The sequence below is a fragment of the Pseudophryne corroboree genome, chromosome 11 (genome assembly GCF_028390025.1).
Source record: "Pseudophryne corroboree isolate aPseCor3 chromosome 11, aPseCor3.hap2, whole genome shotgun sequence".
NCBI lineage: Eukaryota > Metazoa > Chordata > Amphibia > Anura > Myobatrachidae > Pseudophryne > Pseudophryne corroboree.
The window spans coordinates 46,040,025-46,056,107 of record NC_086454.1 but is presented as its reverse complement, the minus strand read 5'-3'; the positions used below and the strand labels follow the sequence as shown (position 1 = coordinate 46,056,107).

At 47.7% G+C, this 16,083-nt stretch overlaps 1 protein-coding gene across 1 annotated transcript in view; it reads left to right on the top strand.

Moving 5' to 3' along the window:
- Positions 1–16,083, top strand: part of SERGEF (secretion regulating guanine nucleotide exchange factor) — a 271,874-nt gene that overhangs the window by 95,237 nt on the left and 160,554 nt on the right. The window contains exon 9 of the mRNA XM_063944109.1: positions 662–816. Within this exon, the coding sequence (XP_063800179.1) occupies positions 662–816 (155 nt within the window). The remainder of the gene's footprint in view (positions 1–661; positions 817–16,083) is intronic.

Below are 16,083 nucleotides of genomic sequence, written 5' to 3'. Positions count from 1 at the left end.
CCAACCAATTAGCTCCTTTACTGCCATGTTATAGGCTGTGTTTAAAAAATGACAGGAGCTGATTGGCTGGTACTTTTCTCTCTCCAATGTTTGATACATCTGGGCCTTTGCATAAAATTGGCTTTTCTAGGCGGGGACCTTGCAACTGTACGGAACTCTACCAGATCGTGGGAGTATCCTGGGCTGTAAGCCGACTTCTTTACTTGATCATGGCATGCGGACAGAGGTGGGGCGCATTAACGTATCTATACTGGGTGCAGAGTGTGCGGTGCACAAGGGCCCCTGGGTCCAGGTGGCTCACCCCGCTGACCCTGAACCCATATAATTATACTTAACCCTCTGCAGTCCAGCGGGGGCTGGTGCTGGTGACATAAACCATAAGTGATTCGTGCATGTGCAGTGAATATATCCCTAGGAATGAGGTGCGGGCGCCATTTTCCCGGAGACCTGCGCATGCCTATAGTGCTTCAGCCACTGACAGAGAGGAGGGGGCCCGCAAGCAATGGCGCCTGCATAGGCAGGCCTTAGAACAGCGCTAGAGAACGCGCAGCCTGAAGGCAGATAAATAGCATCCGTTATTGTTATTTTAGAAACTTGTTTTAGTGAAATATAAAAGGAGTTTTCAGAATTAGTGGTAACTGTGTGATATGTTTATTTGCAGAGTCCGGTCAGGTGTGTTCCTGGGGAAGATCAGACTACTCTCAGCTGGGCATAGATGGCAGTGTTGTCCCTGGGGCAAAGGAGGAAGACGACCGTGTCCCTGCAGGAAGTTTTACGCCACCTGCCAGTGTTCCTGGCTTAGCTGGTGCGGCTCAGGTATGATGGTGTATAACGACTACACTATGCTGTAGTCAGAAATTGTGGGGCATATATGTGCATTGAATGAAAAGCCTTTTGTGGTTAATTGCAGCAGAATCTACTCTGCCAAGGGTTGTTATTGGTGTTAACTAAGATGAGGTGTAAAACAGCGGGATGTTAGAGGCAGAGGAACCACGACAACTATTTGGTATTCACAGATAGCTGCTGATGAAATTGACACTTATTCCAGTTCTACAGATGTGTCCTCAAACATTTTTCACCATTACGCCTGGGAGATGCCTGGTTTGAGTGCGCTGACAGGTCCCGTGCGACTCCGTTAGCATTGGGCGTCCTTTTTTTCTCTCTGTGCGTTTGTGGCTGTATCGTCTACATACAAAATGCTACGTTATAGTGTTTTCTAGAAAAACACTGCAGCGTAGCATTTCGTATGCAGATACAGCCGCGGTCACACACACAATATAGACATGTTGCATATTATTTTAATCAGCAAAAGCTGCCCGTGTGTCCTGTTCACATTGGTTTGCGAATAAGACACATTTTAATGGAAAAAGTTGCACGAAAAGTCACTCAGCACTACCAAGTCATCGCATGACTAGCAGGCCAGTTGCAGGTGCAGGGAGGCTAGACGTATGTGGACACATCTGTACGTTAAATATATATAGAATAATAGTTCCTATTGTTCATTCTAGCACCCTGCGCCTGTCACATCCCGCGCAGTTCCTCTTTCCTGCAAGGGATATCGCTTTCTGCTTTGTTGCTTCTAGCACACTCTGGTCTGTATCTCTGCACTGGAAAGGCTGGAAAGAGGAACTGCTTGGGTTGTCACAGGTGCAGGGTGCTAGAATGATCACTAGGTACATTACCTATGATTTTTATTATTTGCAAATACATTTCTTTCAATGTAAGTAGATTCCAATTTTTATTTTAACATTTCCTTTGATTTTGGGAAGAATCCTCGCACCCACTTACCTTAGAGGTTTTTATTTTTTATTTTCAATAAGAGAGACTGCAGGTGCAGGTATCTCTGTGTGTGGCTGCAGTTGAGGTTTGGTTGCACCCTCTCGGCTGTATAGCACCAGGAGATGCCCCTGTGATGGGGTGACTCTCGACAGTTATCTTACTCTAAGTCAGTGGTGGGGAACCATTTTTCTACCAAGGGCCATTTGGATATTTATAAAATCCTTCAAAAATTATCAACTTAAAAATTAGCCTGCCCCCAGTAGATCTGCCCCCAGTCACTTGTTATTCCCCAGTAGATATGCCCCCAGTCACTTGTTATGCCCCAGTAGATATGCCCCCAGTCACTTCTTATACCCCATTAGATATGCCCCCAATCACTTTTTTATCCCCCATTAGATGCGCCCCCAGTCACTGTTTATGCCCCATTAGATATGCCCCAAGTCAGCTATTATGCAATATTAAATATCCCCCCTGTAGGTTATGCCCCCTAGTAGTGCCGCTTACACACACATATAAAAAAAATAAACACACAATACTTACCAGCCCAGCTCCTGCTTCCGGACCACCGCCCTCCACCTGGCCGCCCGCTCCTCGGAACTATGGGAGAGACATCATGACGTCTCTCCCATAGTGCCGCACAGCTGCACATGTACTGCCTGAGCCGGAGCTCAAGAGTGAGCATTGCCTCCGGCTGCTGCCGAGGAGAAGGAGCCAGGCGCCCGCTGGTAACAAAATCTCAGCGGGTGCCCGGCATCTCCCTCAGTTAGGTGAGCCTGGCCGGGCCGGATCAAGTGGCTTTGCGGGCCTTATACGGCCCACGGGCCTGAGGTTCCCCACCCCTGCTCTAAGTGATGCCCGTGTTTACCAGTTAACAGCGATAGAACACTTTCAGGTTGTTAAGAGATAGGCTTTTATAGTACTAGAAAGGAATTCTTTGAGGATCCAAGTTGTCTAGCTCAAAAATGTGATTAGAATAGACATGTACCAGTTAGTTCATTTCATGTTTTGTATTTGGTGGTACCCTTCATTTGTATATGGTGGTACCCTTCATTTGTATATGGTGGTACCCTTCCTGTTATAAATGCATCTAATAAGCACCACTGTGGGCTATATTCATTACATTCAGTATTCAATGCCGGGCCAAACCCGACAGGTTTGGTCCGTTCCCGACAATGGCAATCCGACTTTCTTTAAAGTCGGATTGACATTGTTTTAAACGGAGCTAAAACCTGTCGGGTTTGGCCGCTTCCGACAGCCAACGTGGATTCCAACAATCCACGTGGTTTCCGACAAGTCGGGAATTCCCGACTTGTCGGAAAAAAGCTGCCGGCATTGAATAGGTCGGAACCGCTTCCGACCTAAACCTGTCGGAAGCTGCCGACAATTATTGAATACACCCCTGTGTCTGCAATGTAGAGGAACGATAAGTCTTATGTGATGCAACTCCGTCTTTGGGATTTCTGTTCTGTATTTGAGTTTCCAAAGCTAAAATAGTAATTTGTAAAATGTGTGATGTGTGACCCAGGACTGGTGCAAGACGTTTTACATACTGTATGTGAAAAACTCAATATTCAGATAAAAATGACATGGCTTTATGTGACGGGATGCAGGGCCAGAGCAAGACACAGCAGGGCCCTGGGCAAGATACTAATGTGGGGCCCTGTATTAATATGTTAATGTGTATTATGGAGAGAGAGAGTGTTTGGCTTATGAGCGTGCGTCCTGTAATCTCTGAGATCCCCCCTATGTCAAGAACGCATCCTGTCCCCTCTGAGATCCCTCTTGTGTCCCACAATGCACCCTGTCCCCTCTGAGTCCCGCCACCCTGTGTCCCACAATGCACCCTGTCCCCTCTGAGTCCCACACCCGCGTCCCACAATGCATCCTACCCCCACTGAATCCCACACCCGTGTCCCACAATGCAGTGGCGGAACTTGTGAGTGGTGGGCCCAGGTGCATAAATATAATTTGGGCCCCCCTCCTCCACCCAACCCAAATTCACAATATGTCACATGGCAGTGGGTGACAGAGAGAGGCAGGGGGAGGCAGAGGTTGATATAGAGAGGTAGAGGGTGACAACAGAAGGCAAGGGGAGGCAGATGGTGGCAGCGGAATGCAGGTTGAGGCAGTGGGTGACGAGGAGGCAGTGGGTGACAGGGGTATTAGCATAATGTCCTGCGTGGTGCAGAGAACATGCGGCATGTAGATGGGGCAGGAAAACAGTGGCCTCTGCTCTGTCTGTGGCAGAGGCCCCTGTCCCTTGTACTTTCCTCAGTTTGGCACTCGGACACTGGCCCTCATTCCGAGTTGATCGGTCGCAAGGCGAATTTAGCAGAGTTACACACGCTAAGCCTACGCCTACTGGGAGTGTATCTTATCTTCTTAAAATTGCGACCGATGTAATCGCAATATTGCGATTACAAACTACTTTGCAGTTTCTGAGTAACTTCAACCTTACTCTGCCTGTGCGATCAGTTCAGTGCTTGTCGTTCCTGGTTTGACGTCACAAACACACCCAGCGTTCGCTCAGACACTCCCCCGTTTCTCCAGCCACTCCTGCGTTTTTTCCGGAAACGGTAGCGTTTTCAACCACACGCCCATAAAACGCCGTGTTTCCGCCCAGTAACACCCATTTCCTGTCAATCACATGAAAAAGCCGTGAGTAAAAATACTATCTTCATTGTTAAATTACTTGGCGCAGTCGCAGTGCGAATATTGCGCATGCGTACTAAGCGGATTTTCATTGCGATGCGATGAAAAATACCGAGCGAACGACTCGGAATGAGGGCCACTGGCTGTTACAGCGGCTGTGAGCTGCCTTAAATTCACAGACAGCAGTGAATCAGAAAAAATGCACAGCTGTCTGGTAGTCAGAGGCGGTGGGCCTAATTCAGACCTGATCATAGCTGCAAATTTGTTAGCAGATGGGCAAAACCATGGCCCTCATTCCGAGTTGATCGGTCGCAAGGCGAATTTAGCAGAGTTACACACGCTAAGCCGCCGCCTACTGGGAGTGAATCTTAGCTTCTTAAAATTGCGACCGATGTATTCGCAATATTGCGATTACTAACTACTTAGCAGTTTCAGAGTAGCTTCAGACTTACTCTGCCTGTGCGATCAGTTCAGTGCTTGTCGTTCCTGGTTGACGTCACAAACACACCCAGCGTTCGCCCAGGCACTCCCACCGTTTCTCCGGCCACTCCTGCGTTTTTTCCGTAAACGGTAGCGTTTTCAGCCACACGCCCCTGAAACGCCGTGTTTCCGCCCAGTAACACCCATTTCCTGTCAATCACATTACGATCGCCGGAGCGATGAAAAAGCCGTGAGTAAAAATACTTTCTTCATAGTAAAGTTACTTGGCGCAGTCGCAGTGCGAACATTGCGCATGCGTACTAAGCGGATTTTCATTGCGATGCGATGAAAAATACCGAGCGAACAACTCGGAATGAGGGCCCATGTGCACTGCAGGGGGGGGAGATGTAACATGTGCAGAGAGAGTTAGATTTGGGTGAGTTGTATTCAAACTGAAATCTAAATTGCAGTGTAAAAATAAAGCAGCCAGCATTTACTCTGCACAGAAACAATATAATCCACCCAAATCTAACTCTCTCTGCACATGTTACATCTGCCCCACCTGCAGTGCACATGGGCCCTCATTCCGAGTTGTTCGCTCGCAAGCTGCTTTTAGCAGCTTTGCACATGCTAAGCCGCCGCCTACTGGGAGTGAATCTTAGCTTATCAAAATTGCGAACGAAAGATTAGCAAAATTGCGAATAGACACTTCTTAGCAGTTTCTGAGTAGCTCCAGACTTACTCGGCATCTGCGATCAGTTCAGTCAGTTTCGTTCCTGGTTTGACGTCACAAACACACCCAGCGTTCGCCCAGACACTCCTCCGTTTCTCCAGCCACTCCCGCTTTTTTCCCAGAAACGGTAGCGTTTTTTCGCACACATCCATAAAACGGCCAGTTTCCGCCCAGAAACACCCATTTCCTGTCAATCACATTACGATCACCAGAACGAAGAAAAAACCTCGTAATGCCGTGAGTAAAATACCTAACTGCTTAGCAAATTTACTTGGCGCTGTCGCACTGCGGACATTGCGCATGCGCATTAGCGACTAATCGCTCCGATGCGAGAAAAAAATAACGAGCGAACAACTCGGAATGACCCCCATGGTTTTGCCCATCTGCTAACAAATTTGCAGCTACGATCAGGTCTGAATTAGGTCCAGTATGTGGCTGTGATCATGAGTACTGATAGGTGGCAGGACTCCTCTATTAGTCTGGCGCTCACAAGGTGAGCCCCGCCTCCCTAAGGTAAGGGGTGGGTCCCTCAGGCAGCAGGGCCCACCCTGCTCTCTGCACTGGGCCATCCATCTGACATTGCTAAAAATGCTCTGCAGGTGGGCCAGGGAATAACTAATTGCTGGTCTGGGCAGCAGTGGGCCCCTTAGTCCTCAGGGGCCTGGATGCAATGCACCTGCTGCACCAATGGTAGTTCCGCCTCTGCCACAATGCATACTGAGGGTAATTCCAAGTTGATCGCAGCAGGATTTTTTATAGCAACTGGGCAAAACCATGTGCACTGCAGGGGAGGCAGATATAACATGTGCAGAGAGAGTTAGATTTGGGTGTGGTTTGTTCAATCTGCAATCTAATTTGCAGTGTAAAAATAAAGCAGCCAGTATTTACCCTGCACAGAAACAATATAACCCACCCAAATCTAACTCTCTCTGCACATGTTATATCTGCTTTCCCTGCAGTGCACATGGTTTTGCCCAGTTGCTATCAAAAATCCTGCTGCGATCAACTTGGAATTACCCCCTCTGTTCCCTGTGGATTCCTACCTCCTGTGTCCCACAATGCATCCTGTCCCCCAAGTCCTGCCCCAGTTTCTCACAATACATTCTGTCCCCTCTGAGTCCCAAAATGCATCCTGTCTCCTCACTCCTGCCCTCATGTCCCACAATGCGTCCTGTCTGCTGCCTTCCTTCAAGTTCTGCCCTGTCGTAGTCCTGTCCCGCTCACTCCTGCAACGGAGTCTGTAATGTTATTGCAGGAAAAATGGATGTAAAAACATTTTGGTGGCTGGTGATTGGCGGCAGGCAGGTCCCACCCTAAGTGGTCTCCTGTACTACCTTGTCGACAATCCAGCCCTGAGAGGATGGCATGACAAGTTACATGGTAGCCAGCACTTGCTCAATTGCAAAGCAATCCTGTGCATTATACTAGTTTGTTGTACAAATGGGCCTTATTCAGAAGTGCACACAAAGCCGAAGTTCACTAGTTGAGCAATTGTTTGTGCATGTGTGAAAACGGGTGTAGTATGGTTTGCCGGCGGTCAGGGTCCCGACAACCAGCATACCGGCGCCGGAATCCCAACCACCGGCATACCGACAGCTGGGCGAGCGCAAATGAGCCCCTTGTGGGCTAGCTGCGCTCGCCACGCTGTGGACACGACGCTCCACGCTATCCTCCCTCCAGGGGGGTCGTGGACCCCCAGGAGTGAGAAAAGATGTCGGTATGCCGGCAGTCGGGATTCCGGCGCTGGTATGGTGGTCGCCGGGAGCCCGACCGCCGGCAATTTGTACACCACCTTAATGGGTGTGGTAGTGTGGTATGGTAGGTTGACCACACTTAGGTCGACAGTGTCTAGGTCAACCACTATTGGTTGACAGGAACTAGGTACCTAGTTGTTTCTAGGTCGACAGGGTCTCTAGGTCGATAGGTCAAAAGGTCGACATGAGTTTTTTTTTTTTTAAAGTTTGGTGTCGTTTTCTACATACAGTGACCGAGAACCCCAATTAATGCACCATGTCCCCTCACATGGCTCGCTGCGCTCGGCACAGGTTACTATTCCCAATCGTAATCCACGTGGATCGTTAAGTATGAAAAAGGTCCAAAAAAAGAAAGAAATTGTGAAAAACTCATGTCGACCTTTTGAGCTGTCGACCTAGAACATGTCGATCTAGAGATCCCGACGACTTAGAAACCTTGTCGACCTAGTTACTGTCGACCAATAGTGGTCGACTGAGACATTGTCGACCTAAGTGTGGTTGTCCTAGAGACCGGATACTGTGAAAACACCTTAAAAATTTGCAATGCGCATCTATCCCAATGGTATGCCTCAGAATATGCATAGCTGATACAGGGGCATGCACAAACAAGAACTATATCCCTGTAGTGGGTTTTACAGGGTTACTGTGCCATGACAACCAGTGGGTATTGTCCATAATGTTACATTAATCATCCTCCGTCAGCAGTGTACAGTGGTTATATGAACGTTCATGTGCTAAAGCATCTCCTTGCTCCTACGCTGGTTATAGGCTAATAGGATATTACAGGATATTGTGTTATTCTCACAGATCAATTGTCTGAGCACAGAGAGACTCTGCTTCCCTGTATGATTGCTTTGTTTCCATTCTTCGTGCCTATATATAATTCATTCACCCTTTTTTTCTTTAGGTATATTCACATTAAGAATTTTTGAGGGCTCAGTAATATGCTTTCATATTTCAAGCATTAATGTGCGTTCTGGTTTTGAGTTATGTCTTACAGTCTGTTGACCTCTATGACAGCCAAACTCTATTCCTAGTGCAGTCTGTGTTTCATTCAAACACAAGGGGCCTAATTCTGAGTTGATCGCAGCAGCAAATTTGTTATCAGTTGGGCAAAACCATGTGCACTGCAGGGAGGACAGATATAACGTGCAGAAAGAGTTAGATTTGGGTGGGGTGTATTCAAACTGAAATCTAAATTGCAGTGTAAAAATAAAGCAGCCAGTATTTACCCTGCACAGAAACAAAATATCCCACCCAAATCTAACTCTCAATGCACATGTTATATCTAACCCCCCTGCAGTGCACATGGTTTTGCCCAATTGCTAACAAACTTGCTGCTGCGATCAACTCAGAATTACCCCCAAGGTCTTGGCGTATTTGTAAGACATCAGCAAAGAGGAGGATATTCAATACCACATTCAGGGCTGCCATCAGAAATGATGGGGCCCAAGACTGACAAAATAGACAGGGCCCCTCCCACCCAAAAAAAAAGATTCTGCCGCACTGCTCCACCCTTACGTGATGTCATACATTGAGATGTTACATTTAGGTGGAGAGCTGATGTGCAGATAAGGCTTGTTTACAGAAGTCCTCCTTGCGTATCAGACTGCTGTTGATTCACAGACTGGTACAGGTCTACAGGTATTGTTGGTAGCAGCCAGGGGTGGGCCCCCTCACTGTAAGGGCCTGGGACACCAGTCCCCACAGTCCCCCCCTGGTGGCTGCCCTGACCACATTATCTAATAGTGTGGGGAAATGTTATACCATGCATTCTCTCACACAGGATCACAGACGGACTGGCCTACTGGCAAATGCCAGAAGCGCCGATAGTCTGATGGGCCAGTCCACTCTAAAAGCCCGGCCGTGCAGCTCCACCTCCCATCGCTCTACTCGGCCTCTGTCTTTCATATTTTAATGGCTAAAGGTTTGTAAGTTTTTGTCCACTTAACTACAAACCTCTAACTGGACTGCCACGACAAGACATATGAGCATGCATGATATGTAGGTGCGAAATGGTTAATTACAACAAATCTGCCTGTTTGTCTACAAATGAATAAAATCACCAGAAATATTGCTCACAGTTACTATTACACACAAAGCCATGCCTCCACTAAGTTTTAGTTTGCGCTAACTTTTTTAGGAAGTCTTCGAATATTCCCTGGCTTTCCCCCCCTTAAGAAAAACAACAACCTAAAATACCCAGTTAGTGTAAACCAGACAGGTCCCTTCATGGCTGTAGAACTACTAAAGCAAAGCTTATCTGACCTAAGAATTCATTTAAGAACACAAAGACAGAATATTATTAGCTGATATTTTGAAAATAGTGATAAGAAATTACTGTAGTTGAATGAAAGAGTGATAACAAATAGACGTAGAGAAATGTAAATATTAAGCAATTTCTTTAAAATAAGACAAAATAAAACCTACAGTAATATAGAAACTTTTTTTGTTATCTGCTGCCCAGAGAAAGGCTAAAGGGTTTGGCCAATTCTCAGTAGTAGACAGATCCACCCCAAATGGACAAGAATACTTATAAAGGTTCCATGGGGACATACATTTTCCCTTTAGGTCCCTTATGAGGCTCATATATGCTGTTGACTAGTGTTCACTCTAGGAATTTTTTAGGGCAGGGTGCTGACCTTGGGGAGGGCACATTTTTGATTCGGGAGGGCACATTTTTGATTCGGAGGGCACATTTTAATTTAGAAGAGCAAAATGATGTACATACTGTAATATGTATGCAGGTGTCTTAAATTGGCAGCACATTGTATCTTATAAACCATCCTGGGACACCTTCGCTTCAATCTGACAGCACATTTTAAGTTTAAATGTGCTGTCAGATTGAAGCGAAGGTGTCCCAACTGGCATTCATGTGCTGCCAGTTTATTTCTGAAGTGTCTCAATAGGATTTATATAGGGGGTCATTCCGAGTTGTTCGCTCGTTGCCGTTTTTCGCTATACTGCGATTAGTCGCTAACCGCGCATGCGCAAGGTACGCAGAGCGCATGCGCTTAGTTATTTTACACAAAAGTTTGGTATTTTACTCACGGCATAACAAAGCTTTTTCATCGCTCTGCTGATCGTAGTGTGATTGACAGGAAGTGGGTGTTTCTGGGCGGAAACTGGCCGTTTTATGGGAGTGTGCGGAAAAACGCAGGCGTTCGAGTTGCAAAACGCAGGAGTGGCTGGAGAAACGGGGGAGTGGCTGGGCGAACGCTGGGTGTGTTTGTGACGTCAAACCAGGAACGAAAAGGACTGAGCTGGTCGCAATGGCTGAGTAAGTCTGGAGCTACTCAGAAACTGCGGGGTAATCGTTACGAGAAAATTAGCGAAGCTTTAGTTAGCAATTCTGCTATGCTAAGATACACTCCCAGTAGGCGGCGGCTTAGCATGTGCAATGCTGCTAAAAGCAGCTAGCGAGCGAACAACTTGGAATGACCCCATAGTTTATTAAACTATATAAACCCTATTGATACACATCAGAATTAAACTGGCAGCACATGTTGCTATATAAACCCTATTGATACACTTCAGAATTAAACTGGCAGCACTTGTTGCCATATGAACCCTATTGATACACTTCAGAATTAAACTGGCAGCACGTGTTGCTATATGAACCCTATTAGGACATTAAAGAAAAAACTGGCAGCACATATTGCTATATAAACCCTATTGAGACACTTTAAGAATTAAACTGGCAGCACATGTTGCTATATAAACTCTATTGAGACACTTCAGAATATATCAGGGCCGTTTTGAAACTGGTAGCTCTCCATGGTAAACATGCAGGGGATATCCTCTTGCATCTAAAGCCCAATAGGTTACATCAGTTATTAGATTGTATAAAGGGTGTATGATTTCCCAATGCTATCATAATGTTTTCTGTAGCTACAGATACATTGCCAAAAACGGTATGGCCATTAGGATAAAAAAATAAAAAGTCTCCATAGTCTCCAGTGGAAGAAACCAGCAGTTTGTTAGGACTTAGATCTCTTACACATTCATTTGTAATTCATAGGTAATGTGTCACAATAAGATTAGTTGAGTGCTGCCAGATTAAAAATAAAGGGGCACCAGGCGACCTATATACAGTAGGATAAATAGCTTAGTCTGGCAGCACTAGTCTTAAATGATGTTTGTGTGCCAATACAACTTACTGGGGGATGATGCTGCGGGAGTGATCGCACTGGTCCCCCCCCCCCCCCCACACACACTGCGAAGGTGGATGAAAATGGCTGACACACTGATCCTACCCAGCGTCCCCTTTTATAGGGTCATGTACACAGAGGAGGGCTGGTTTTGCCTCGGCGGGAGAGGCAAACCCAGCCCTCCTCATCTCACCAGCAGCCTACAGTATTGCCGAGAGCTGTGAGCGCATTAGCGCAACAAGCCTGACGCAGGGAGGAGTGGCAGCGCGGCGGGTAGGAGTGACAGCGCTGCACGGAGGAGTGGCAGTGCGGCGGGGAGGAGTGGCAGTGAAGCGGGGAGGAGTGGCAGTGAAGCGGGGAGGAGTGGCAGTGAAGCGGGGAGGAGTGACAGCGCGGCAGGGAGGAGTGGCAGTGAAGCGGGGAGGACTGACAGTGAAGCGGAGAGAGGAGTGACAGCACGGTACGGAGGAGTGGCAGTGCGGCAGGGAGGAGTGGCAGTGAAGCGGGGAGAAGTGACAGCGCGGCACGGAGGAGTGGCAGTGAAGCGGGGAGGAGTGACAACGCGGCAGGGAGGAGTGGCAGTGAAGCGGGGAGGAGTGACAGCGCGGCAGGGAGGAGTGGCAGTGAAGCGGGGAGGAGTGACAGCGCGGTACGGAGGAGTGGCAGCGCGGCAGGCAGGAGTGGCAGTGAAGCGGGGAGGAGTGACAGCGCGGCAGGGAGGAGTGGCAGTAAAGCGGGGAGGAGTGACAGCGCGGCACGGAGGAGTGGCAGTGCGGCGGGGAGGAGTGGCAGTGAAGCGGGGAGGAGTGACAGCGTGGCAGGGAGGAGTGGCAGTGAAGCGGGGAGGAGTGACAGCGCGGCACGGAGGAGTGGCACTGCGGCAGGGAGGAGTGGCAGTGAAGCGGGGAGGAGTGACAGCGCGGCGGGAGGAGTGGCAGTGCGGCCCAGCGCGGCAGTCCTTTTCTAATCAGCAGGGCGGGCACAAACGGGTAGGGCGTGTTCTGACACTTAGAAAAGGGGCAGGGCGCAGCGCCCCGCGAAAGAAGGCTAGACTGAACACTAGTTGACACATTTTATAATGCAAATTCCAGTTTTGATACATAGTTATTACAGTATAATGCCACCTTGCCACTAACACAAGTCATGATCGCTCGGATTGTTCTAAAATGCATACCTCTCCTCATTGTAGCTCTCAGTAGTGGGACAGGAATGCGCCCACGCCTTTGGTGGGCGTTTTGAAAGAAACGCCCACCAAAGGCCGCATGCTGTAGTAACACCTGCCTGAACAGCGTGCGGCAGTGCAACACCTCCCAAACCCCAACCCACTTCACGTTAATCAGGACGAACATCCTGATCGCTTCATTTGTAGGACAGTACAATATATGGAAACGAAAACAATTGTGAGTCTGTGAGTGTGTAGCTGCAGTGTTCTTCTTGACGACAAATACAAGTGCATCCCAAGACATGCCAGAATCTGCTTTGTGAGACATACAGAGGTGTCTTTATTCATCTTTGCTGCACTCTCGCCATACAGCCCCTCTTGACACGCCAGGTCCTGTGAGACTTTACTAACATCTGGCATATTTTTTTTGTGTCTGTTTTTTTTTTTTTTTGCCAAAAATGCACTTTAGTCGCAACGTGATGCAGCTAGAATGCATCATGACACTGTGCTGATTAATTTGATATGTGACACGCACACTGTATCTGTGTGCGACCGAGTCTCTGAATCTGCATGCGAAGTGCTACAATGCAGCTTCTGCGACTTTTTTCCATACCAAGTTCTGTTGTGCTTCATTTACAGACTCAGTCGCACACAATGAGGGTCATTCAGGTGCAGACGCAAAACGGCTATTGTCCGCATATCGTTCAATAGTTTCACACTGTACATGCATCTGAACCACAGTGCACACGTGCAGCGATTGATTTGCAAGTGAGGTCACAGTGAGATTTTGGTTGCAAAATGAGTGACGGAAAGTCAGTGTTTGGGGATGGTAACGGGTCATGCGAACACAGGAGTGTCATGGCCTTTCAGACGGCGGTTTCTGGGCGTGCATACATTAGCAGCTGTAATTACATTTGCTACTGGAGTGGCCTGTGCGTGCCGGGAGTGCAGCTCAGCCTGGGCGTCTATAGAGTTACTCAGGCTCTGCGTGGAGACCCGATCTGCGATGATGTGAGCGATGTTTCTGCAATCATATGGTGTGGTACGCAAATGATGCGATCACATGCGCTGCCAGATCTGCATCCATCTCTTCCCATGCTGGATCACTAACTAGTCACCCCTGGCCGGGGTACCCTGGAGGAGTGGGGACCCCTTAAATCAAGGGGTCCCCCCCTCCAGCCACCCAAGGGCCAGGGGTGAAGCCCGAGGCTGCCCCCCCCCCCTTGCCCCCATCCAAGGGCGGCGGATGGGGGGCTGATAGCCTTGTGTCAAAACAAAGAATATTGTTTTTTTGTAGCAGAACTACAAGTCCCAGCAAGCCTCCCCTGCAAGCTGGTACTTGGAGAACCACAAGTACCCCACTCCTCCATGGTACCCCGGCCAGGGGTGACTAGTTAGTGATTTAATGCCAGGGCTGCAGGGACCTATATAAAAGTGTCCCCCGGCTGTGGCATTATCTCTCTGACTAGTGGAGCCCGGTGCTGGTGTGAAAAATACAGGTGACTCCTACGTGTTTTGTCCCCCGTATTTTTGGCACCAGGACCAGGCGCAGAGCCCGGTGCTGGTTGTTAAAATACGGGGGATCCCCTGTCATTTCCCCCCCCCCCCCGTATTTTTACAACCAGGACCGGCTCAAAGAGCCCGAGGCTGGTTATGCTTAGGAGGGGGGAACCCACGCATTTTTTTTCAAGATTATTGAACACTTTTGTGTTGTCCATGAAGTCGAATCCAGGACGCACACTATCGTCAATTGGTCCGTTTTTTGACAGCGGGACTGTCGAATCCGTTTTTTATTGAATATGTCGAATTCGGGTCCCGGCGGGAGGGTTTGTGACTGTTGAATTGTGTCGAATTAAAAAACGGTCGAATTCCAGCCGGAATTCTAGCGCAATTGCATATAAAAACCTAAAAACCTGACAATTTGTGGCAGTTTTGCCAAAGGGATTTAAAACAGCAATAATATTAAATGCAAACCCATTATACTGTATTTAATGTTAGTGCTGTTTTAAATCCCACAGCCAAAGCCACCAAAAATTGGGGTCTTTGAAGACCAGCCGCCTAGTAAATATAGCCCTTCGTATTCTACAGTATTAAGGTTAATCAAATTCATGTTTTTGTTCCAAGGTGCAAGGATGCTCGAAAACAAACGTGCCAGTTAATGACTTGTTTTTTTAATTTATGTAAATAGGTACTGTAGCAACATCTGCAAAATGTACATTAGCAGCAAATTAACAATTTAATGTCTGGGAGGACACATTTGTCTGTCCATCAGAACAGCAGCCCAACAAAATAATTTTATTTATATTTCCTGTCATAGGCAACAGTAAATGACTCTCTTTATCTGCATGCAGTGGAATAATTATTTTCATAACACTTTGGGGGAGATTCAAATGTTTGAAAAGTCGGTTGGGTATCTGTTTTTTCCTGTCTATTAGATAGGAAAAAAACAAACTGCCAACTGACTTTTCAAACATTTGAATCTCCCCCAAAGTGTCCATAACAGGTCAGGGTACACTGTAGGTGGGTTTTCTGTAATCCTCTGGCATCTAATTCTTAAGGGCCCCATACACTACAGCGATATGACTGAATCTGGAGTCGGAGGCAATTTCCCTTGAACTCTCCCGAGAGCTTCTATACGATTCCGTACGATTTGGTACATTTTGCATGCTATTTATCTTATGCGATCCCAGTCATGCCTGCGGGAACCGACATATCACAAGTGCAGCACTAACGATCTAGGGGAGCCGATCCGACCCTCACGGGATCGGATCGGAAACGCATCCAAAATGCCCGATTTCACCCAATATATCGTCCCGAATGCCCGAAATTGGATGAAATCAGGCATTATCGTTCTAGTGTATGGGGCCCTTTAGGCTTTCAGTTCTAAGTTATGAGGGTTTATCATTTCTCCTAACACACACATCCGTGCTAATACACATTCTGGGAGTGAAGCAGAATTGGATGTACTGTAAATGTGTTTGGCTGTTTCTTCTCCGCAAATTGCATCTTTATGTGCGGCTCGTGCGCAGCAAATCGCATATGCATGCTGGCAGTGACATTCAGCAACTATGACTCATTGGGGCAGATTCATTTGTTTCTTGCGCCCCCTGCTGGGCGACTATAGGAATGGGCAGCTATTCAATACCTGCTGCGATCAGACGCCTATTAGCCGTTACAGTCACATTCTTTCTCGCAGCCTCCAGAGGTGTTAAAAAGTCCATAGTTTGGGCATCCAAACCCAGACTTTGGACGCCCAATCAAGCTCTTATGACGGGTTTAGCCACTTTGCGCAGCTAAACCTTGAGCTGTTAGACGCCTTAACTACTAATGGGTGTCTAATCGGAGCATGAATAGCTCCGATAGTCACCCATTCCTGTAGCCCTCCAGCAGGGAGTGCAAGAAACAATTGAATCGGCCCCATTGTGAGATGTA